Source organism: Colius striatus, chromosome 22 (genome assembly GCF_028858725.1).
Source record: "Colius striatus isolate bColStr4 chromosome 22, bColStr4.1.hap1, whole genome shotgun sequence".
In the NCBI taxonomy this organism is placed as follows: Eukaryota; Metazoa; Chordata; class Aves; order Coliiformes; family Coliidae; genus Colius; species Colius striatus.
Genome location: NC_084780.1, coordinates 8,099,231 through 8,122,485, shown reverse-complemented (window position 1 = coordinate 8,122,485; position 23,255 = coordinate 8,099,231). Strand labels below are relative to the sequence as shown.

The 23,255-nt window shown below is 56.1% G+C and overlaps 2 protein-coding genes across 2 annotated transcripts; one reads left to right on the top strand and one right to left on the bottom strand.

Moving 5' to 3' along the window:
• Positions 1 to 3,542, bottom strand: GUCA1A (guanylate cyclase activator 1A). The gene is made up of 4 exons (XM_010206368.1): positions 3,345 to 3,542; positions 1,196 to 1,345; positions 563 to 653; positions 1 to 161 (listed from the first exon to the last, which is right to left on the bottom strand). The coding sequence occupies exons 1-4, from the start codon at positions 3,540 to 3,542 to the stop codon at positions 1 to 3; spliced, it is 600 nt and encodes a 199-aa protein (XP_010204670.1).
• A 7,545-nt stretch (positions 3,543 to 11,087) lies between these two features.
• C22H6orf132 (chromosome 22 C6orf132 homolog) lies at positions 11,088 to 23,255 on the top strand. Its single transcript, XM_062013799.1, has 5 exons — positions 11,088 to 11,235; positions 15,015 to 15,130; positions 19,504 to 19,579; positions 19,914 to 22,815; positions 23,072 to 23,255. Exons 1-5 carry the CDS (start codon positions 11,088 to 11,090, stop codon positions 23,175 to 23,177), a joined length of 3,348 nt encoding a protein of 1,115 aa, XP_061869783.1. The 3' UTR covers positions 23,178 to 23,255.

Here is a 23,255-nt window from a genome sequence, read left to right as displayed (position 1 = left end):
CTACTGAGCAGCCTCTGCCTCCTGCTCCTCCTCGTGCGGGTTCTTGCCGTCGTTCTGGATCAGCTTGACGATGTGTGTCAGGTCCAGGCTGCGCGTGAGGATGTCGAGCAGCACCTCGTCCTTTTGCACACCCTCCATGAACTCTTCCAGGGAGAGCTCACCTGCAAGAGCACGTTCAGACAAGGTCAGTTAAATCCTGCAGCCCTTCTCCTGCCTCTGCCAGCAGCCTTGGAGCGGCCCCGCACAGACTATAAAACGGGGCCCTTCCTGAGGTCCCAGGTCAGATGTGGCACACCCTGAACTCCATCCCAGCTAAACCCCTCACAGACCCCCACGCTGCCCTGGCTATGAGGAGGGGCAGCTTGCAGCGTCCCCTCGGGCTGGCTGCAGCCCGTGAGGCAGGGGCTGGGCAGTTAAACCTTCACTGAGAGCTGCTTTCCGCCAGCTCTCCCCGCGTCCCGGTGCTTTGGGACACCCAGCACCCAGACTTGCTGTGGCAGAACAAGCTGTGTGTAAGGAGGAAAGCAGCAGCAGTGTTTGGCATTGCATGACAGCTCCTCACCATCTCCATTGATGTCGATTTTGTCAAACACCATGTTGGTGAATTCCTCGGCCGTCATCGTCTCGTTGCAGCGGTTGATGGCTCGGATGGCCTGGAGGGGAAGGACACAGAGAACAACTACCCAGTGCTGTGCAGGTTTGTGTGTCCATCCATGGGTACGTGTGGCTGAGGGACTGGACATGGACCAGGCTGTTTTGCAGGCAGTTAGATCCCGAAAGGAGTCCTTTCTACAAACCTGGCGACTAAAATCCCTTTAAATCAATGCATTAAAGGATTAGGTGGGCATGCTGGGATAAGACAGGGGCCATTCACCTCTGGAAACCCTTAGATTAAGTTCAAGTGCTTATCTCAGCCCAGGTTTCAGTGGTTAAACAAGGTGGTATGAGAAGATGAGGGACTGCTGCCTGTGGGAGCGTGCAGGAGACGTGGGCAGCGTGGGCTGTTGCACACAGGCCTGGCCAGGGAGACCAGCCTGGGGGGCGGCCTGGCAGGGGACAAGCAGCAGGTTTGGCCAGTGCCTGTCTACCAGGGAGCTGTCATTTGGGTCGGAATATTCCTGTTGCAACCTTTCTGGCTGCCCATGTCTGACCTGGCTGGGCTGCGGCAGCAGCGGACACAGCTCAGCCCACTCACTTTGATGATGTTGAGCAGCTCTCCCCGGTCAATGCAGCCGTTCCCATCCACGTCATAGAGCTTGAAATACCACCTCAGCTTCTGATCCACCTTCCCCTTCAGGACCAGGCTCAGGGCTGCCACGTACTCCATAAAATCTATGTAGCCATCCTACAAGCAGAAGGGTAGAGGCTGGATGAGACTAAGAACCAAGAGTCAGGCAGTAAGTCATTTTCTTGGTCACTTTTGGAAGTTCCCACCACAAGAGCTCAGTGTGTGGCCAACACCTTGAAGCAGGGGCTTGGGTCTCCTGTATGGCCACAGTTAAAGCCAACAGCCCAGACGTGGGGCCGAGGGCTCCACCTTCATCCAGAGGGAGCCGTTACGTGCTGGTAACAGACAAACCCATCTGCCTGGGACTAGTGCAGCTCCTGCAGCCTGACCTGAAGGAGTATCTTTATGCAAAGCAGATGTAATCCAGAGGTCAAAGAGGCTTATGCAGATGAACCCTGATGGATTACCCAACATTAGCCTGTCTGCACACACCTGTAGCCCTTTTCTGCTGCAAAGGGGTCTTGCACACCAACCTCCAGGAGAGGAAGGAGCTCAGCAATTCCCCCAGCACGCTGCTGACAGCAGGGGCTGGGAATGAGCTGCCCTTTCCCTGTGCCATTTCTCTATCTGCTGCACATTTGGTCACGTCAAAAGTACAAACAGCTTTATCTTTGACTTTGCCCAAGGCAGTTACAGACGTTCAGGTGGGCCAGCAGACAGCTCTCCAGCCAGGGCTATGGCACCAGGTCTGTGCTGGGCTGAGCTCAGGTGCCCCCAGCCTGCCTCCAGACACTGCCCCGTGACATTCACAGCTTCTAGGAAGCCTGATAAAGCACATGTGGCTCACCACAGCACTTCAGTGGCATGAGCCATCGAGATACAAGGCACTTGGAAGGAAAATGGCACATCCTATAAGCCATGGAGAGTCTTTGAGAGGCAGTAAGCCAGAGTTTTGTCAATGAGCAAAGCTACCACACCACTGGGTCGGTTCAAGAAGAGATCATCTGCTTTATCCCACTGCTGCAGCAGCCAGATTAGGTATAAATAGCTCCTGAGCCCCATTCCCAGCAGGATTTCCTGGGCATCAATTCCCTTTTCAGGCAGGCATCCAACCACGGTGCAGTGAGCAAGGTAAAGGCCAAGTCACAAATCAAATACCCAAAGGACACAGGCTGTGAATTGTGTTCTTTTCAGTGGGATTAAGCCCACTAAACCCTTCAGCTTCCCATAAATTGTATTCCTCATCTCACACAAGCTGCAATTTCAAATCATTTGCAAGTAAAGGAGGATGTTGCTTTCTCTTAGAGATACAGCATCCATCTGCTTCTCTGGCAGAGCCCCTGGGCTGGGAAGGGAGAGCTCCTGGGAAGGCAGAGCCCCTGGGCTGGGAAGGGAGAGCCCCTGGGCTGTGAAGGGAGAGCCCCTGGGCTGGGAAGGGAGAGCTCCTGGGCTGGGAAGGCAGAGCCCCTGGGCTGGGAAGGGAGAGCTCCTGGGCTGGGAAGGGAGAGCTCCTGGGCTGGGAAGGCAGAGCCCCTGGGCTGGGAAGGGAGAGCTCCTGGGCTGGGAAGGGAGAGCTCCTGGACTCCTGGGCTCCAGCACAGTGACAGCCCAAGGTGCTGCCTCTCCCCAGGCAGCAAAGGGCCTCAGCAGCTCATGGTCTGTAATAAGATCAATGAAACTCTAATCCATTTATAATTTAAAACAATAGAAAAACCAAGCCCCATCTGTTCTGTCATCACAGCTCATGTCACACTGCGTGGCCTGGGAGCTCGCTGTCTCTGCATGAATGCAGCCCTTGTTCTCACACTGCTGGCTCCTTCCTTACTGTCACAACATCTGATATTTAAGGATGAAAGGGCACTTCATTCTGAAGGGACTGACAGCTACAACCTCACTGCTTTAATGACTTAAAACAAAAAGGAGAAGTCTAAATTCTGGGAGAAGCCGATTTTGCTGCAGAACACGAGGTGAGCTGGCTCTGCTGACACTTCTCACCTCACATTCCTGCTCTTGCAATTGCTGAGGCTCCAGAGGACCAGGCACTGCCCAGATGCCCGTCCCTGCTGCCCACACCCCGACACGTGTGACCCCACGGAGCGCCAAGGGAAAGATTTACCTTGTTGAAGTCGAACGTCTCAAACATTTGCTCAACGTATTTGTTTGCTGAGGGACTCAGGTTTTTCAAGCCAAAGAACTGTTTGAACTCGTAGAGGGTGAGCTGGCCAGAAGGACACTCTGTCATGAACTTCTTATACCACTGGTGGCACTCGGTGGTGCTCAGCTCCTCCACGGCCTTCCCGTCCATGTTCCCCATCTCCACGCCGAGTGCTGGTCCCTCTGCAGCCAAAAATGGACTTGTGCTGAAATTCAAGGGCTTGCTCTTAAATTCTGCTTCTTGCCTGTAAAGCCCAAATGTCCCCAGAACTGTCAGGGATGACAGTAGCAGCAAAAACCCCAAAGTGCCTTGTGCTGTGCTGATTCAGTGCTGGGGGGGTGGATGCCAGAGACGCCCCTCTCCAGGACAACTCAAAAGCACAAGCCTGTCTTTGGACAAGAGGGTGACATTTAAGTACCCAGCAAATCCCTCCCTGGCCAATGAGGCTGAGGGAGATGATGGGCTCCCACTGGGCATTAAGAGTTCAGGGTTAAAATAGAAAGGAGGTAAAATGGGAAAGTCTTGCAGATTACAAGCCCAGCAGGAGATTACGAGGGTGGAATTTTCTCTGTGATGGTGTAATCTCCTAATCCACTTCATTTATGGTTTTGTGTGAGGTCACATGAGCAAGAATTTTTTGCACCTAAATCAGAGCAAGAAGAAAGAGACAAAACCACTCAGAAGTCTCTGTGCTGTTACTGTCCTTTTGGTCTCTTGCTCTGGCTGGAGCTCCAGACAGGGCTGTGGGTTTGAACTGAAAATCAGAGCAGGGCAAGTACCATTTCAGCTCCTGTGAGAACCAAATGAGGGAAACTTGGTGTGCTGAGACAAGCACAGGAGCACAATTGCTTGAAGTGCTGTGAATGCAGATGCTAGCTGCTATAACAATCTTTTCCCGAGCAAGCTCCCTCTCCACTCACCGGCTGTGTCCCCATGTCCAGTCTCTCTGGTCCTGCTGGCTCATCCCAGGCCTGTCCTGGCTATTGCATTACCAGAACTCAGCTGACCTCAGTGGAGGTGAAATGCAGCATCAGTTTTCATTTGTGATGAATTACCATGGAAAGATCTCCATGTACATGTGACCAAAACCAACGTTGGTTTTACTCTGACACACGACATTCAGAGAGGGACTGGGAGATGCACAGCCTCAGAAAGGGGCATGGGCCAGATCCTCCACTAGTAATGAAACAGATGTGATCTCAACCCACAGAGTCTGTCCTGGAACACTTTTTACATCTGATGAGCCCAACTTTTGTACCTGCTGCAGAGCTCGGTCTCGCTTCTGCACTGACGCAAACCAGGAACTCTGCTGAAGCAGGTGGCATTACACAAGAGTAAAACAGTTATGAAAAGGGAATTAGGCTGAGGAATGCTAATTGGATGTGCTAATCCTGCACTGGCCAGCACAGCAGGCACAGTTCCCCGCTGTGCACAGCACCTGGGCATAAGCTGAGCATCCAGTGGGTGCCCAGGGCTGTGACCCACCGGCCAAGGCAGACACAGCTGAAGCACAGAGAGGGGTTGTTGAGGCATTCATTAACAGCAGAAAGGCTGCATGTTAAATGTGGATATGTGCTCCCTGGCTGTTGGGAGAGGTACTTGCTAAGGGTGCACTGAGTTCCTCAGAACAGGCAATGTAAAAGCTGAACCGTTCCATGCTGCTTCCTGCAGGGATGTGCCACTGGATTCAGCTCCAGCTCCCACCCAGCTCCTGAGCGCCACGAACAAAACGTGCTTCGCCATTTACTGACAACAATGCTTTGGCTGTGCCTAGGAAAGCCCAGTGAAAGGAGATATCCTTCCAAAGAAGGAGCAGAGTTAAAGCTCAGCTGAAGAAGCTGGCATAGCATTGCCAGGTTTTGCAGCCTGTGCTGAGGCCAGGCTGGTGCAGCTGAGCCCGGCTGAGTGGCCATTCATGCAGTGCCCTGTGCTGCTGACACCCAGGGCCTCCCTGTAAGCAGCTGGCAATAAAATACAGGACCAGTTGGAGCAGGTTTTTGGAGCAAGATCAACAGTGCATGTTTTTGTGGGAGCAGGGACAATCTCACCACACATCCCCCCGCTCACATCCTCGCTGCCACCCGATGGGAAGCTGAAGTCACTGGTTCCACTGCTTGGGTTTCGCAGCTCTGGGCTGCAGCTTTGTGCCCAGGGCGGGTCTCCATTTCCCTGGGTTCACGCTCGGGACGTCCAGCACCTTCCTGGTGTGGTCGGTGTCAGGCTGGAAGCGGCACCCACACGTCGGCTTCTGCGCGGTGTAGAAGGGGCTGTAGGAGTTGGAGCAACGGGGGTTGTAGAAGATGAACCTGACGGGGTTGGGCTGCCGGGCCCTGAAGCGGGCGAGACACGGAGCGAAGTGCGCGGCCAGGGGCGGGTCCCTGAGCTGGCGGCTCCTCGGGACAGGGGGCACGCCAGACCCCTGCATCGCTTCAGCCTCCTCCGTTTCCTTTGCTCCCTCACAGTCTTTGCCAGGGTCTTCTGCTGTTTCAGTCACCTGTGGAGCAAAAGAGCCAGACAAGCGCTCTGCAGTTGCCCCCACGCTCTGCCACCCCCATGGGTGCTTAAGGGCCTGATGCAAGGGCTGTGCACTGGTGACGAGAAGCAGCAAGTTAAAGCAAGCAGGAGAGCCTGGGGAGGGGCAGCCTGCTCACCCCCGCTGCAGGGACAGCCCATGAGCAGGGCAAGTGCCTTGGACTCGGGGATTTCTGTAGCTAAAGATCTACAGTGGTGCTTCTTAACGAGAAAAGGAGTTTAAAAGCAATTGATGTCCTGGAAATGTGGAAGTGACAGTGAAAAGAAACCAAAGCATACAGAGGGAATGCACACAAGGAGACTCAAAGGACTTGTCTCCTGACTTGCATTTCAGCTGGGTATTTGTAACAGTTCAGAGTCACTACAAAGTGCTGCCCCGTTTCTGATGTCCCTGCAGGTACTTCCCACCACCCTGCATCTCATGCTGCTGTGCTAACTGCTCCTGCTGAATCTCCAAGCTGCCCCCTGCCCCAAAATGTGAAGGGTTGTTAGATCTTTTGAAGCAAGCTCTTCCTCATCATCCATTGGATCACATTTCTGAAGTCTTGGAGCAAAGTCAGTGCCATGACCTGTATGCAGGACACACACATGGGGCTAGTTTGGCATCTCTGGCTGTCCCAAGGCTGCACTGGATTGGGAGAGTATTTCTGCTGCTGTTATTTAGCCATGACTCAGTTATTGTCATTGATGACACCTCCGTGCTAATGGAAACGGGCTCTTCCCCCAGCAATTAGCTGCTTTACTCCTGGGCATCCTAAATAAACACTGTGCTGTGTGGCTTTATTTTTAACCTTGTAAAGAGGTTTCCCAGTTTCCATGACGCTGTGGCTTCCTTGCTGCTCTATTTCTGTTCCCTGTAGCTGCCCCTGAACACTCACTCCTAAACCTATTAGGAGGGGAACACCTGCAAATTGTTTAGAAATCTCCTTAAAGCCTTAGAGGGAAATCACCAAATGCCCCCAGGCTCACCACCTCTTATTGTCACTTGTTTCCCCAGTACAGCCACCTGCCAGAGGCTTGAAAGGCTCCATTGCTGGAGCTCAGACAAGTGATCTTTCAGCAGCCACTGCCACAAGGAAACATCAGTCCCTTCTTTTCCACAGGGGATAAAATACTGGCATTTTGACTCCTGAGGAGCAGATTTGGTACCACTACAGTTATTTCAGTGTGGTTTGTGTCTCTCTGCTAGAACACAGATTTGCTGAGAGGTGGTTACACTCACACACATGCATGATCATGGCTCATGGCCTTTCTCGCTCTGGAAGATAAGAGACAAGCATGCCCATGGCTGCAGTGGCCCATCAGGGAGGCATTCATGTTATCAAAGCAGCACATTTGGGGTGTGGAGGTGAGGCCATAGTTGCTTTGGAAGCCCAACTGCTAAGTCATGTAGAAGCTTTTGAGCCCTGGCAGCCTTGCATGTGCTCAGCAACAGAGGGCTGGCAGTCACTCCCAGTGATGGGCAGGATAACATGCCAGGGACTGCTGAGCTTTGGGCTTTGCTTTTGTGATTGGGCTTGTCTTGCAGGCTCCTGCTCACCCTCTGGAGCATCTGAAGCTCAGCAGAAACATCCTTCGTGCCCAGGTGAGTGCAGCTGCTTACGTGATGACCATCTTTGAGGGGAAGCACCAGCTTAACATCCACAGCACTATTTATGGCACTGCCAGAGCTCTGTGCCTGAATTAAGAGTCCCACATAATCCTATTGCATCCAGTCAGACATTTAGAGATCCCTAATCCCTCCCAAATTGGCTGTTGCCTCTCAAAGAGGATTCTTGTGGTGGGGTCACAGAGAGAACACTGACTTCAGTAATCAAGAAAGCACGAAGGGTTCAGAGGTGCACCCCAGATGCAGAGTCCCTGGGTGGCTGCAGAGCCCTGCCAGCGCTGCCCATGCTGCCCCTGCACTGCTGCCATCCCCTTTGCTCTGCAGCAGAGGCTCCTCTCTCCTGCAGCTCCTCCTGTGTCCCTGCAGAGCCGTCCCAGCACCACCACGTGTGGCTTGGTCTGAGCTCTCAGAGGCTGCAGGGGGAAGCCCAGCACAGCTGGCTGGGGCTGTGCAGCAGAGGAGGGCTGATGCATCACCAGGATACCACCACATGCTTTATCCCAGGCACCCTCAAGGCAAGGGCCCTCCTGCCCACAGGGAAGGGACACGGTGAGTGGGAGTCTGTCCTGCCAAGCCTCGAGCCCAGGGGTCCCACCTGTGAGGCCATCCTCCTGGCTGGGGCTGCAGCACCAGGAGCCTGCTGGGGTGGAGGCTGGAGGCTGCTCTGGGCAGAGCAGTGCCCCTCACCAGGGCCATTGTGACCTCCGGGGCGTCACCGGGGTGGTGGCTGCCATGGCAGTGCCCAGGCTGAGCCCAGCTGCTGGGGCAGAGGGTGCAGAGCAGTGCAGGTGCTGGGACATGGAGAAGGTGCCATTTCTCCTGGTGCAGTGGGACAGGGGAGGACTCATGGCTTCTGCCCTGCCAGCACAGAACTGCTCCCCACTACACACACCTGCTGCTTCTCTCCACGCTGCTGGTTGCTCTCCTGCAGCCACGTGTGAGGGTTTCTCCTCCCGTCCCTCCCTCCCTCCCCCAGGCCTGGCTGGGGTCCCTGCACAAGCCCTTGGCACACAGGCGAGGGTGGCAAGGAGAGCTCAGCATCTGCAGGGAGCAGCTCCTCACCTGCTGCAGAGGCAGATTGTTCTGGGTGTTTACCCAGATTAGGATCAAAGGCAGCCTCACACTGTGCTGTGTTACCTCACAGCAATGCTCACATGGCTATTTCTATGCCATAAAATCTGCTGGTGATCTTCCAAGTGCTTTCCCATGCTCGGTGCCCAGCCCACCTGCCCCTTCACCTGTGTGGCCTCCTTTGCTCAGGTGATCAGGGTGAGTGGCAGTTGTCCTCCCTAACACAGCCATGCCACCAAACTGGGCATCTCCTCTGAGCCTTTGGCATTTGCAGAAGCCAGACTGCCCAGCAGCATACCTGACATGCTCTTCTTGTTAGTCCTGAGCCTTTTCTGGTCTGATGGGGAGGTTCATGCTTCACAGGGAGATGGGAGGTAAAGAACAAGTATTCTTCATCTGGAACAAACACACTGGAGCATGCACAGGAGGTCTGTGAGGAGGTCTTGAAGGCTTGTTTAGCAGCTTGTGTTCACTGGGATAATAAATTAACCTCAAAACACACATCCCTTCGTGGTGTGAGGAATCTGTTTCCTGTGCTCACCACCCAAGCTGAGGCAAAACCGTGGCTGGTTGGGTGACATGAGTCTGGCTCAGCACCCCTGGAGCTCACAGTGACACTCTGATGTCCCCTCTGCCCCTGGCACAGAGCAGCATCTCAGGAGTGACTGTCGGGGAGCTGAGTCCCACATTCCCGTTCCTGCAGAGCTTCTCCACAGCCCTGCAGCCCCTTCAAAGTCTTTTTGGTGCAACAACGTTTTTGTGCATGAGCCCAGCCCTTCTCATTCCAGGGCATTTTATTGGTGTCTTGTTAAAATAGCTCCTTCTCCTTTTCTTTGTGTATCCTGTTCAGTTTGTTCAGTCAAAGCCTGACTATCAGGGAGTGCTTATGTCCTGCCTGTCTGACACTGTGTCCTTTGTCTTTGTGGTAGCAAGTCCTTCATCTCACCTGAATTCCCCTGTCGAGAGGTGAGCTGGGTTTCAGCATCTGGGGCCGAGGTGGGCTCCACAGCGAGCTGGCTCCAGCACTGCTCCCAGGAGGAAGCTGTTGCCCAGTTTCCATCCCATCCCTGCTTCCGTCTGCGGGCAGGACCGTCCCTTCCCCTGCGGCCCCGTCCCCACACGGCTGCAGGTGCCTGCAGTGAGCTGCCTGCCAAGAGAGCTCCTGTACGTGTCTGCGGGAGCCCTTCCCTGCCCTGTCACACTCATAGCACTTAAGATAACTGTCAGGAAGGGTGCGAGTCCCGCTAATTGCAGCTTGGTGCTGTCCCTTCGGCATCACCCGCTGCTCCCGGAGCGGAGGAAGCGTCTGATGAGCTGGATGGAGCTGCAGACTCAGCTGAATTCTCTGTCTTTAATTATAAGCCCTACACTACAGCCTCAGTACTGAATCCACGTGCTACGACACCTTCACTCTCCCCATTTGCCATTGATACCGATTCGCTTTGCTTAGGTCCTGCCTGGCAGTTTCTGCCGTGGTCAGCTTTTCCTCTTGGGGTGTCCTCACGGGGCTGTTTCCATTGTTCTGGGGCGATTTAATGCTTTGCCCTAATTTCTACCTTGTGGCAAATGTTGTGAAAAGGATAACTTCAACTTGATTAAATAAGTGATGCTTATCACTGAAAATAAACAAATGATATCAAAAATAGCCGTAGGTGTAAGGCAGGATGACCTTCCCCTGCAGCTGTGCTCAGGGTTAATGTTTTGAGAGCTATTTGGGGTTTAAAGTTCTCCAGAAATCTCAGTGTTTATTAATAACCATCGTTACTCATTAACTCTCCATTTTTACTCGCATGACACAGAAAAGCGTTGGCAGTGCTGGACACTTTAGTGCCTGAAGTAAGAAATGGTTTGGAGTCAAGTATCTGAGCTTTTGTATCGAAAGAAAACCGCTCCCAAACTCTACGGACACACAGGCTGGGGAGGGGGATGGCGGTGGTGGTGCTCAGTCCCACTGCAGCCAGAGGGGATGTCCAGAGCGAGAATGTAATGCTTAGGAAGACACTTCCTAAAAGCTCAGCGCACATTTGCTCCAGCCCCTGACTCTGGCTGACATTTCCCTGCCTTGCAAAGACACCTGCGGGTCTCAGACAGGTCTCAGACAGGTCCCACGGCGCTGCACAAGCGGCTGCACAGAGTCCCGGGGCAGAGCCAGGACCAGGGCAGCAGAGGAACAGACAGATAAACACGGGAGACAGAGAGACCAAAGCTCTCCGACTCAGGGTCAGCGTGCGACCGCCTCGAAGAGCTCCGCAGTTCGGGCTGGGCTTCTTAAAGCGGAATCGGCCGCCGAGCTGCGTTTACAGCGCGGCTCTGGCTCTCCCGCACGTCCCGCGGCGGCTGTGCGGCCCCGGCAGCGCGGGAGGCACCGGGGCCGAGGCGGGGCCGGAGGTGGAGCCCGGCCCGGCCCCCGCCCCGCAGCCCCCGCCCCGCAGCCGCCGCGGCCCCGGCCCCGGCCCCGCTCCCGCGGCGGGGCTGCAGCAGCGCCGGGCACCATGAAGAAGCATCACTCGGTGCAGGGCACCTTCAGCCGCCTGTTCGGGAAGCGCCAGGCCAGCCCCGCCGCCGCCGCGTCCCTCTTCGCCGCCAACCCGCCCTGGATCTTCGCGCAGGAGGTGACCTCGGACAGCGCGGGGGGCACCGGTCAGTGTCGCCTCGGGGCTGCGGGAGCCTGCGGGCGGGCGGGGGCCGCTCACGGGGGGCGAAGGGGTCGGTCGAGGCCGGGGAGCGGCGGTGGTTTGTTCACCGCCCGGTCGGGAGAGCCCGGGAGGCGTTTGGCGGGGCTGGGCTGGGAAGAGGCGAGTTGGGACCTGCGGGCTCGCAGCTGGAGCGGCCCTTTGCTCGGCACCCCCTTTGCTCCGACACCCCCCTTTGCTCCGACACCCCCCTTTGCTCCGACACCCCCCTTTGCTCGGCACCCCGCTTTGCTCCGGCACCCCCCCTTTGCTCCGGCACCCCCCCTTTGCTCCGCACCCCCCCTTTGCTCCGCACCCCCTGCTTCACGCCGGTTCCCAAGGAGCCGCTCCGGCGAGTTCAGCTGGACCGAAGCAGTCAGATAAAGAGCTTGCAGCCTGTTCTGTCCTATCCGGGAGCATCTTCCCACGCCGCGTTTGATCCGTCCCCGCCAAAGTTTTAGTTGTTTGCGGGACCGGGCGCGAGGCAGAGCTGGGGATCGCTTATTCCTCCCTATTTATTTATATTTCTTTGTGGTTTTAATTGCAATACTGTGCCCTGGAGGCTTCTGTAGGAGGGAGACAAATTAATAGTAGTGGAGCCAGGCAGATAAAAGATAGCAGTTTGTGGATGAAGTTTGGAACCTTACAGCCGCCAGCAGATACTTCCAAGCTTAAAAATGGAAGCGCTGCTCCCTGAGCTGAGCGATGCAGAGCAGTGTCCGACCAGGCTGTTGCAAGGTGGTTACACCCTGCAGCCCAAGCTGCTGAAACTCAGATAGGATGGAAATGTGACAGAGTTCATGCAACTCTTAAAAGGAAAATCGCCCGTTTGTAACTGTTGTAACTCTGAGGAGGATTCAAACTTCCCTCTGATGTGGCTTGGATTTAAGGAAAAACCAAACCCCGAAAGCTGCAGCGTCTGCTCGTTTGAAGCCTGGTTTCCGTGGCTGCAATTGCAGTCCGTGTTTCCCTTTCAGGTCTGGGGAACTGCTGCGTGGATCAGTTTGCAAAGTAAAAGGCTTTGAAACCTGAGCACAAACAAAAGCTGTTTAATCTCTCCTTAGCGTCCTCTTGGCGTTTACATCGTTAACGTGTGTAGGGTAGTGTGGCACAGGGAAGCCGTGTTTGGGGTAAGGTGCTGAGGTGTGAGCCCGTCCCAAGGCATGTTCCCAGCTGAGCACTCCAGGGGCAGCTTTTGTTGTGCTTTGGTTTCCCCAGTGCCACCATCTTACCCCATCCCTGTCCCTGTTTCCTGAATACTTGCTGCTCAGCTTCATGCCATCGCTGCTGTCAGAGGGGTCTGCTGCTGCTGCCAATCCCCACCTTCATTTCTCATACAGAGTAAACACGAGTTAGGCAACGTGGAATGGGTGTAGGTTTGCATGTCCCTGACTCAGATTCCTCAATACGGGCACTGACGCCGCCTCCTCAGCCGGAGCTGCGGGTACCCCAGCGCCAAACCTGCTGCACCTACCCAGGTGATGCAACCCCGAAGGAGGAAGAAGTTCCATTACATGTTGCTGCTTTTCTTTCCCATGACTGAGAGGACACAAATGTCTCCAGGACAGGCTGAATCTCAAAAAGTGGCCAAAGTATAGTTGGGGCAGCTGCTTCCGAAGGTGTTTCCTGAGCCCTCCTTCCAGGAAAGGAAGCTGGCACAGCACAGGTCTTGCTGGTGACTTGCTCTTAGCAGGCAAGTCCTGTTTATCTAGCAAAGAAAACACAACTACAAGCACTTCATTTTCCTTTAATTAAATGCATTCGGGTTAGTGATGCTTAGTAATCCAGGATCAAAGCCCTTGTGATCTTCAGTCGAGTTTCTCGCTGAGTTTACCTGGTGACTTGTTTAATATAAAACTCTCCTCGTTTCAAGTCTCTGAACTGCTCTGTCATTGCTCCACAAAGCTGTCTGAATCCAAACTCATGGTGCCTTGGCCTTAATTCTTGCTGCTTGCTCCCTGACTGTGGGGTCACCCGGGGATTGTGCATCTCTGCCACCCTCAGGACACCAGCAGCTTCTCCTTGGCACTGGCCCTGTGGCAGGCAAGGAGGTGTTAAATTGTTGGCAGGACCTCACTAACCAAAATGCAGGCTGAGCAGTATTCTGAAAGCTGAAGAAAAAGCCTTTTTTGTAAAGAATCTCTTGTAGTGGGAGAAGTCTGGAGCAAGGGGGAGGAAATGGTGACTGAGCGTAAGGACAGTGATGGACACCTCTGGGTATATCCCAGGGTAGCCTGTGGTGCAGTGGGTGGGAGGAAGGAAAAGCTTGCACGCTTGCTGGACTCTGTGGCATGTTTCAAGGTCATGTGGAATTCATCTGCTTCCAAACCATAACTTCAGCAGAGGCTGGGGCAGCTCCTGCCCAGCCCCTGGGATGATCAAGTTCTTCATTCCAGGTGTTCATGCAGGTGCTTTTCTTCTGTTGGAGTGGGGCTAGACACACACACATTTACACTCACACACACTTGCTCTTCTCTCTTTATTTCCTTTCCCTGAACTCAGCTCTGAAGCTGTTTCTTTGGGAGCTTCTTGCCTGATCTCTGCCCATCCAAAGAGGGCAGAGACTTGGTGACAACCACAGCTGGTTGCCACAGCAGTCCAGGATGGTTTGGGAACCCCAGTCACAGGGTCCAGCAGTGTATGGAAGGCACAGGCTGTGCCTTGGGCCAGCGAGGGTCCACATAGGAGTAGGGATGTGCAGGAGGGAGTGGGAAAACTGGCTGGGGCCATGGCAGTGGCTGGCTCCCTACAGTCAGGGACTGTGTGGTGCAGCCATCTCCTCAGGCAGGCAGCCCTGCAGTGAGCACTGCTCTTGGGCAATGCAGCCCAGCCCCTTCCCCTGTGTGTGGGGTTATCCAGCCTCCAGCTTGCTGCTCCTTGCTTTATAATTGCTGTATAGTACCTGACAGAAACTGTTTCTGGGCTTCACACTTTAGCATGAGGTCAGGTTTGAGGACTGCTTCCAAAGTTTTCAGATGATGGGAGGGAAGAAAAGCTATTTACTCCTTGGTGTTTGTGTTTTGGGGCGGAGGGGGAGGTTGTTTGCTGCTGCTTTCTCACTGAAGCCGCTGTTGAAATCTGCTAGGTGGGAGCACCCCTGCAGAGCTTTCTCTCTGATCACAGCCCTTTCACTTGTTTTCCCCCTGCTTCCTCAAACCCTCGTATTTTCTTTAATGTTGGTCTCCTTGGCTACAGATTATTTGTGTATCTGCTTCCAGCCAAGGTGGGGTTTACACGCTTCGGTGCCTCTGCTTGTTAATTCATGCTGTTAATCAGACACAAAGAACGTAATTAAACGAGTTTTATGAGCTTTATTCACTGTCAGAAATAAACTGGCCTGAAAGGTGTGGTTCAAGGTAAAAAAGCAGAGCTGGGAACCAGGAGTTCTGGTGCTGTAATGCCGGGGCTCTGCAGCCGCTTTCTGCCGTAGCATCTCCGTTCACAGCAGCAGTTCGTGGGAAGAAATCAGCATCTGGAGCTCTGGGAAAGCTCTCTGTGCCTTGCAGCCGTGTGCCAGGATTGCCAGCACCTGCCTGGGGATCCTGCCCACCTGGGACCTTTCTCTCCCTGTCTTCAGCTCAGCTCCAAAGCACCCAGATGCTCCTCAGCTGATGGGCTTTGCCCGGTCCTGGGAGCTGACACAGCAAACACCTCGGGGCACTCTTTAAAGTTCAGTGGTGTGCAGTGTTGTTTTTCCCTCTTGCCTCAAACACAGTGCTGCTGCTAACAGTCTTCTCTTGCCCCCAGGTGATGTGATTGAAGTGTACTATGGTGACAATCGCTTTGGGACAGTGACTGACTCTGGCACAGCAACGCTGAAGCCTCGCCCGCGAGTGCGGCCACTGCTGACCTTCCTGCCCCTGGTGAGTGTCCAGCTCACTGCTGGGGCTCCTGTGCAACCAGTGCCCAGAACCAGCTGGGCTGGGCTGGCTGCTGCTCTCAGCAACTACTTGAGGGAAGGAAAGAAATGAAAAGCAAAAGAGCTCTGTAATAATGCTGGATGTGAGAGATGGGGAGGTGATCTGAGTTCAGGGCCTGTGTTGGACGTAGGCAAGATCCCCAGGTGAGGGATGGAAGCATCATCTCACTTGTATATTCAATTACAAAATAGTGCTGAGTGTGTAGATGATGGATCTGGCTTGCACTGCATTTCCTCTAACCACTACTGGCAGGATCTCTCTGTTGATCAGGCAGGTTGCTGAAGAGAGCAGCAGCAAAGCCTTGTCCTGTTCCCAGCAGGGGAATGAGGTGGTGCTGCAGATGTTGCCCGTGTACAGGCTGATTTGTCCCATCTCTGTCTGAGGGGAAGCAGTTCCCTGAGAGCTGCCAGTGCTCCAGCAGCAGCTGGGTGCAGGGGTTGAACCAGCAAGTGCTGCCACAGCTGGACCCAGAGGTGGCTTTAACCCAGCTGAGACTCCAGAAGCACACATGCTCATTGCTGGCTTTGCTGCTCTGCTGCTGCATGTGCTGAGCAAGCTTCCCCCTCCATGTAGCACATCTTTCCAAAGGCTTTATCCCCTAAAGAGAGCAGTGAAGCGTGTGGTTGCTTGGAGATATTTGGGAGATGGCAACAGCTGAATCTGCAGTGGTGTGTGCAGCTTACTGAAAGCCACTGAAACACTTCAAAGCCTTTGGTCTGGGCAAGGATACCCTCTCTGAGGGCAAAGGATGGTTTTCCTCATAGATCCTCTTCCTTTAGAGCAGCCATCACCTACAGCAGCAAAAGGGCTGGTCTACTGTCTCCTGGGTGCAATTAGGAGCTAATGGGGTTGTGCAGGTGTCATCTGGAGGACAACTGGGAGAGGGAGCTTATGTATCTGAGAGCATAATTAGAAAGTTATGGGGTTACAGGTTGTACAAAGGGGTTGTGCCCTCTGTGATGCCTTCCAAAAGATCACAGCAGGTGAAAAACCTTACCTGGGCTCCAAGTAACTGTAGGACTAGTGCCTGAGAACCTCCTCCTCTGCAGTAGCCCTGGCTACAGCTGGCACCCTGTATCACCAGGTTTTTAGATGGCAACTGGCCTTTTACATCTTTTCAGAGCTTTCAAGTGTTTTACTAGTGGAAGTGTATGTGATAGAGGAATAAACAGTACAAATATCCCTGGGATAAGTACTAAAGGCTGCCAGCCTAGCCATGGTGCTGCCCTGCTGCCCACAGAGATGCAGCTGGCCCTGGGGCTTCTTCCTCCTCCGTTGTCCTTGGGAAGGTGCCTCTCATGTGCTTCCTTTCCAGGAGCAACAGGTTTAACTGAAGAAGTTAGTAGGAATAAGCAATGCTTTGTAAGGACCAGTCTGTGCTGGATATTTGCATTCTTTTGATTAGGTTTGATTATGATTCGATTTGGCACAGGCACTTCTGCAACACACATACCTGCACTGGGCTGTTCTGCAGCTCCCACCTTAACCCTTTTCTTCCACCCACTCGCTCTCCTGAGCTGGGGGAGGCTGAGAAGCAGCTGCCTGGGTAGCTGTGAGTCAGGAGGATGCACACACCCTGCCCAGCAGCTGCCTGGCAGCTCTCCCCATGCTCAGTTCCCTTCCCCTCGAATCACCCAGCCCTTGGTCCCTCCCGAGCTGAGTTGCAGCAGGGGTTGCAGGGGAGGGGGCTCCACTGCCTTCCTCTCAGGTGCTCCCATGTCCCCTTGCCCACCCAGCTCCTCCAGCACTGCAGGTCCAGGCAAAGCTTTGGCATTTGAGGGGAACAGATTCCTTTAGTTAACCTTCAAACTTGCCTGGTTCTGCTTCAGAAGCAGGAGTTTGGGGTTAGCTCTTCATACTCCTTGGCCTCTCTGAGCCCCCAGGATGCTAAGCAGTTGTATTTTGGTGTGTTTTTTGTAACAGGCAGCCTCAAACATTGTTCACTTAATGGGTGGGAAACGTGGGCTCCTGACATGAGGGTGAGGACAGGCAGGCTGTGCTTCACTGGGGACAGGGGGTAGCTAACTGTCCCAGCACTGAAAAGCGATTCCTGGTGGTTACAGTGAAAGCTCACACACAGTCACCTGGTGCAGGTACCACAGACTGGAAAGGCAGGTTCCTGTGGAACCACCCCAGTGCCTGTGGGCTGCTCTGAGTCAGCTGGAGGTTGGCTGGGCTGGGCACACCCCGAGCAAACACGGCACAGGGAAAAGATCTCTCCAGTCATCTCTGGCGACTGGCAGCATCCCAGAGATGCTTTCCATTCTAGTAGCCAGCTCATGACGTGATGGGTGGGTTTTGAGAGAGATGCTGAGCATTAGCCACTGCCACAGATATTTTTGGGGCGAAACAGGCTTGTCCAGTTTCTAGAACCTGTTAAAAGGACATGTCCAAAAATACTCCTTGTTTAGGAAATGTGGCTGTTTCCTCCAGCTTTGCATAGATCTCTTGTGGCAGCTCTTCCCTTTCTCCTCCCACCCAGACCTGCCATGCAGACGTTGCTTTTAATGCAGCACTGAGCTGTCTGTGTTTCCCTGTAAATGAGCTGCTGTGCCCAGTGTGCTCTGGAGACTGGCAGCAATGAATTTCCATAGCAAACTGATGGGTTTTTTATCTTTGTGGATTTGAGTATCTCATTGCTCTGGGCAATTTCATTTTCGGCTCTTGAAGTACCTCTGTTAGCTCTTGTCTTCCCTCTGGCTTTCAGCTAAGTTAAGGATCTTTCCTCTGCCTTGTACAGTATCTTAAGGGCCAGTGAAGGGGTCTCAGATGGGGCTGTAAGTCCCCCTGAGTCTGACCTTTTACCACTAACAGGTCTGTCCTAATGCTTTAGCAGACCTGGGCTTCTCCATCAGCACCAAGTTGTGCAATCCCAGGAATGTGAGTTTCCACTCACTCTCTCCTGGCTACCAATAACTGGCTCATCTCATGTTGTTATAGAGGCTCTTTGGTCACCTGCAGGGCAATGGACTTTGTGAGCCAGGCATGTGCACTTTCTCATTCTCTTGCCCAAAGCTGGGGGGTTGCAGTGCTGCTCTGAAGGAGCACAGGCTGCTGCTGCTGGTCCTCTCTGCCTCAGCAGCTCGCCCAGGGCAGTGTGGGAAAGTCACTGTGCTGTCTGAGCCCTGGATGGGGCTGGCTACCTAAAGCCAGCCTGACCTTTGATCAAGGAGACTTTGGAATCTTAAGGCAATCTCTTGTGAAAATTGTGCTAGTGGCAGTGAAAGGCAAAGGCTCAATCATTATCTAGGCTTTATGTGCAGAAAAGCACTGAACAGTGCAGGCTGATGGTAGGATAACATTCCCTTTGCACAAGGCTGTTAACAGCTAATGCAAATAGCTGCCTGGGGCGAGCAGTGCAACAAGGGCGGGCCCTGGAGCATGGGAAGCAGGTGGCATGTCCCTGTCCATAGCCTGTGGGGTCTGCAAGCTCCTGCTGTTATCTCCTTGCTATGGGTCTCTCCCAATGCTGGTATGTGGAAGCCCAGTCCACTGCCTCCCTGCTGACAACCTGATTCAGCATCAGGTTTTGTTTTGGACATGGGTGTGTTGGTGTCATGAGCAGCTCCTGGCCCTCTGCAGAGCAATCTGAGGGGTGAGTCACTGGAGGGAAGGCTTCCTGCTTCTGGCAGGTGTATGAGGCAGGAGGAGCCTTGGTCAGCACTGTGAGTGAGTCATCTTGCTATGAATGCCTCATGGTGGGTGGCTGTGATTATCCAAAGTGCCCTTAGCTCTGAGCATACTGCAAATGTGTAGGCTGCTAAATTGCACAGTCCTGTACCAGCTAAGTGCACTGCTGAGCTCCCAGCATGAATGCAAACGGAGTAATTGGGAGTGAAACACGAACCACAAAAGTAGCACTTTCCCCCAGAGTGGTTGGATACTCTGGTGCCAGTTTCCAAAAAAAATTGGAAGTCTATCTGTGACTCCAGTGTGGTGTGGCTGTGACTGTGGCATGAGCTGGCACTGCTTGTGCAGAGCAACACCCACGAAACCTGGGAGGGCTTTTAAATTGCTGTGGTAAGGGAATGGTGAGAAATTAATGTCACTGGTTGTGGGCTGGGGAGCCCTAAGCTTGGATGTGACTCTCTTCAGCCCCTCTGCACCCGACTAGCACAGGGGGATTGTGTCCATGGCTTGTGCAGCCTTGATCACTTTGCTCATCCCCTTAAACCCTGTCAACAGGGATCTCCACATCCTGGAAACAGCCCTGGGTCCCATCAGGCTCCTGTAGGTGAATTACCAGCGCTCCAGGCAGCGCTCTGCTGCCATACCCTCAGTGTAAAACTAACAGCTCTGTTCCTCAACCATTGCAGAATGCCCAAGAATCCCATGGAGTGGCTGTGCCAACACCATCAGTGCCAGAAGGCTTTGAGGAAAAAGCAGCTCTTGGTAAGGGATCTTCTCTGCTGAGCCCTGAACAGTGTGAAGTGTTCAGCAGTACTGTGCCCCTGGGGAGGAAGGAGCGTGTGGGTACCGAGCTCTGGAGCAGACAGGCTGACTGTCAGATTTTCAGGCTAAAACAGAGTCTACAAATGATGATTTTTTAAAGTCATTGTAAATGAATTCGTTCCTAAGGGGTGAGGCAGAGTGGCTGTTAGAGTCCAGAAAGCTTTAAGCAAGCTGCTGGGCAAAATCAAGCGGCTTCCAAGGAGGACAGCTGGCCAGAGGTGACGCTGGCCAGAGATGCTCATCCTCTACTGCCAAACTCTCCCTCTTCCCACAGGCTCTGGCTCCCAGCTCAATGGCAACTACCGACTGTACAGCTCGGTGGGGGACCTGCGCCCGCAGGCTCTTGAGGGGGACGACCTGGATGAAGACATCCCTCCACCACCATCGGTCCCCCCGCCACCCCCTCCAACGGCACCAGCACCCAGCCCCCCGCCTGCAGCCCCACAGGTCCCTCCACCACCCGACATGCTGCCGCCACCCCCACCCGCACCCGCTGAGGTGGTGCCGCCGCCCCCTGCCATGGCGGCTCCGCCACCCCCAGCCTCTGCCCTGTCCTCCCCCAGCACACCGGCTCCTCCAGACTTCATTCCCCCGGCGCCGCCGCTCAGCCGGGCCCCAGCACCCTTCGGCTCCGGCCTCTCCAAGTGGAAGTCTGAGACGGTGCTGAACACGCGGCAGGCGGATGCTGAGGGGCCGCTGTGCCCCGCCGAGCCTGGGCTGCCGCCTGCCCCCGGCCCCAAGGAGACTCAGCAGCCCAAGCACTGTCCCGAGCCCCACCTCACTTTCCCCAGGTCCTTCAAGGTGCCCCCACCAGCCCCGGCGCGTTCCTCGTCCATCCCGGCGCAGGAGAGCCAGCCCGCGGGGCAGGAGCCCTTCGCCAGGCAGCCTCACGCCCGGCCTCCCCTCCCGCCCTGCTTCACCGTGAGACCCGCAGCCAAGGCCCACGGAGGAGGAGAAGCCGAGCAGAGAAGTTCCCTGCTGAGACAGGCTGTCGTGAAGCCAGCTGTGCCAACGCCCCCGCCGCTGAGCCCCAAGCCAGGCCGAGGGCTCGGCCAAGGGGCCAATCCTGCTGGTCACCGCTCCCCGCTGCCAGGCTCTGAGCTGGAGAAGGTTCCCCAGGTGGAAACAGCCGAGAGAGACTCTCCTCCAAAATCCAGCCCTCTCTCTGCAAATGACCTGGACCTCCCCCCTCCAGACTACCCAACGTGCGAAGACGACTGGAGGGATGCCGGCAATCTGAGCAGGCTGCGGCACGAGCTCTCGGCTCTGCTGTGCTCCCCACGCCGGGAGGGGAGGCTGCCCGAGAAGCCGGCTGCTCCCCAGCCCGCAGCCAGCGCCATCAGCCACACCAGCAGCCGTGAGCCCGGTCTCAGCGGGCCCAAACCCACTGGATCTGCTGGGAGCGAGGCACAGGTACCTGCAGGAGGGGAAAGCGAGAAGAAGGAGGTGCCTGTTAGCCCCCCCAGCACCAAGGGAGGCTCAAGCAGCACGGTGCTGCCCGCTCCAGAGAGCAACCCTGCCATCCAGACCCGCAGCGTGATGGAGATCAGGAACGAGCTGGAGGCTGTGCTCGCCCTGAAGAAAGAAGCAAAGCCTGCCCTGGGGCTTGCCAGCCAGAAGCAGAACACTGAGAATGGCAGCAGCCCCCCTGGCCTGAGGAGGAGTCCCCCTGACCTGGGGAACTCGGGGCCGCCAAAACCAGCCCCAAGCCCGCTCCCAGCACCAGCGGCTGCAGAGAAGTCTGAGACGGGGCACAAGGACCATCCTGCTCCTGCTGCTGGCAGGGCCATGGAGGACTCACCCCCAGCTCCTGGGTCCCTCGACAGCAGTGTGAGCCCCTCAGACCCTGCACAGGGATCAGCAGAGGAGTCCCCTGCTCCAACTCCCCCCTTGCCTCCTGTTTCTCCTGCAGAGAGCCCAGTGCAACAGCCCAATGCGGCCATCTTCCAGTACAAGGTGCACCGGGCCGCGGCCAGCTTGGATGAACCGCCCTGTGCCTTGGGCTTGGATGAACCGCCCTGTGCCTCGGGCTCAGCCGAACCGCCCTGTGCCTCGGGCTCGGATGAACCACCCTGTGCCACGAGCTCAGCCAGGAGCCCGCCGGCTGCCTCCAGACAGGGGCAGGAGGAGGTGCTGATCCACCCCGTGACGGGGGAGCGGGTGGAGAGGGGCTCCCCCATGGCTCTGCTCCTGGCAGCCCGGCAGCGTGCCCAGCGGGGCCGGCACGGTGCCGAGGCGGGAGCTGCACCGCGGGCAAAGCCACCCCTGAAACTCGGCGCGGCCTCGTCCGACACGGCCTCCACCAGCATCTACCGCCACGAGTCCAAGCCCCACTCCTTCACTGTGGTGCCCCGGGCGTCTGCAGCGGGGTCGGGATGGAGCAAACCTCCGTCCTTCTCCAGCTCCTCGGAGCAGGGTCAGGGCTCTCGGGCCGCGGGGGAGGCGGCAGCCGGCAGCCTCCCTGGGCAGCGCCGGGCCTCTGCCTCCATCCTGCTGCGCGGCCTCCTCGAGTCCGGGCAGCGCACCCAGCCTGGCTCGCCCTGCCACGACCGGCCCGGGGAGGAGGACAACGGGGACACGGTGCTGGACTATGGGATTATCCCCCCGCCCCCCGAGTTCAGCAACGAGGTGGACGAGGCCAAGGAACCCGTCCCGAGTGGGGAGGAGAACCGCAAGTGCCCCAGCTTCCCGGGCTGCGGCCGGGGCTCGGCAGCGCCGCGGTATCTCAGGTGGTCGGGCTACGGGCACAGCCCCGGGGGCAGCCGCGAGCCCTCGGCCCCACTGCCGGCGGGTCACAGCGGCAGGAACGGCGGCTCCGCAGCCCAGCACCCGGCTTACGGCAGCTCCGCCGCTCCCCTGGGCCGCGGCCCCAACCCTCGCCCACTGATCAAGAAGCGCCTGTACGTCTCGGAGCCCGACAGCTCCTACCCGCGGGCAGCTGCAGCCCCTCGGGGCGCCGGCGGCCTCTCCTCCTACGGCCCCGGGGCGTTTGGCTCGCCAGGCGCAGAGGGAGCCCGCCGGCTGGGCCCTGCCGCCAGGAGCGGCCCCGCGGGGGCACAGGGCCGGCGCACGTCCATGGATGCTGCCGGCAAGGCCTCGTCCTACGGCAGCGCCGACGCCAAGTACAAGGGGCAGAACGGGGATTTCTCGCCCGCCAGCGTTGTGGCAGCCGGCAGGTTCGTGTCCCCCTGAGCTGACCCCTTCCCTTTCCTCTGCGTCCCCTGGATTTGAGGGAGGGCTGAGCCCCGGGCCTGGCGTCTCCCCTCTGCCTCGGTGCAGAGCTGTGGCCGTGCCAGGGCTCCTCTCTGGTGCCAGCTGGAACCCTGGCACCCAGCATCCTCCCTGAGCCGAGCGGAGGAAATAGTTGCGATATTGACTGAAAACAAAGGGTTTCCTTGGCTTTCAGTGACTTTCCCTCTGTTTTCCCTCCAGGCCTGCTCACGGCAGCTCACACTATGGAGGACCTACCACCACCTTCACGGTCAGGCCCGGCACACGGCAGCCCATCTCCTACGCCTACCAGAGCGGGCACCGGTAGGCTCTGTCCTCGGAGAAGGGGTGAGAAGCTGACTGGCTCCGTCGCCTCTTTCTCCGTGGGCACCAGGGACGGGCCCAA

What these genes read in the sequence shown, in the direction of transcription:
- GUCA1A (XM_010206368.1), bottom strand. Translation starts at nt 3,542, where the DNA reads ATGGGGAACATGGACGGGAAGGCCGTGGAGGAGCTGAGCACCACCGAG. An exon ending in AGCTGCTCAACATCATCAAA is followed by an intron (nt 654 to 1,195) that starts GTGAGTGGGCTG and finishes CTTCCCCTCCAG; the next exon opens with GCCATCCGAGCCATCAACCG. An exon ending in AATCGACATCAATGGAGATG is followed by an intron (nt 162 to 562) that starts GTGAGGAGCTGT and finishes GTGCTCTTGCAG; the next exon opens with GTGAGCTCTCCCTGGAAGAG.
- C22H6orf132 (XM_062013799.1), top strand. Translation starts at nt 11,088, where the DNA reads ATGAAGAAGCATCACTCGGTGCAGGGCACCTTCAGCCGCCTGTTCGGG. An exon ending in TGCTGACCTTCCTGCCCCTG is followed by an intron (nt 15,131 to 19,503) that starts GTGAGTGTCCAG and finishes CAACCATTGCAG; the next exon opens with AATGCCCAAGAATCCCATGG. An exon ending in TGAGGAAAAAGCAGCTCTTG is followed by an intron (nt 19,580 to 19,913) that starts GTAAGGGATCTT and finishes CTCTTCCCACAG; the next exon opens with GCTCTGGCTCCCAGCTCAAT.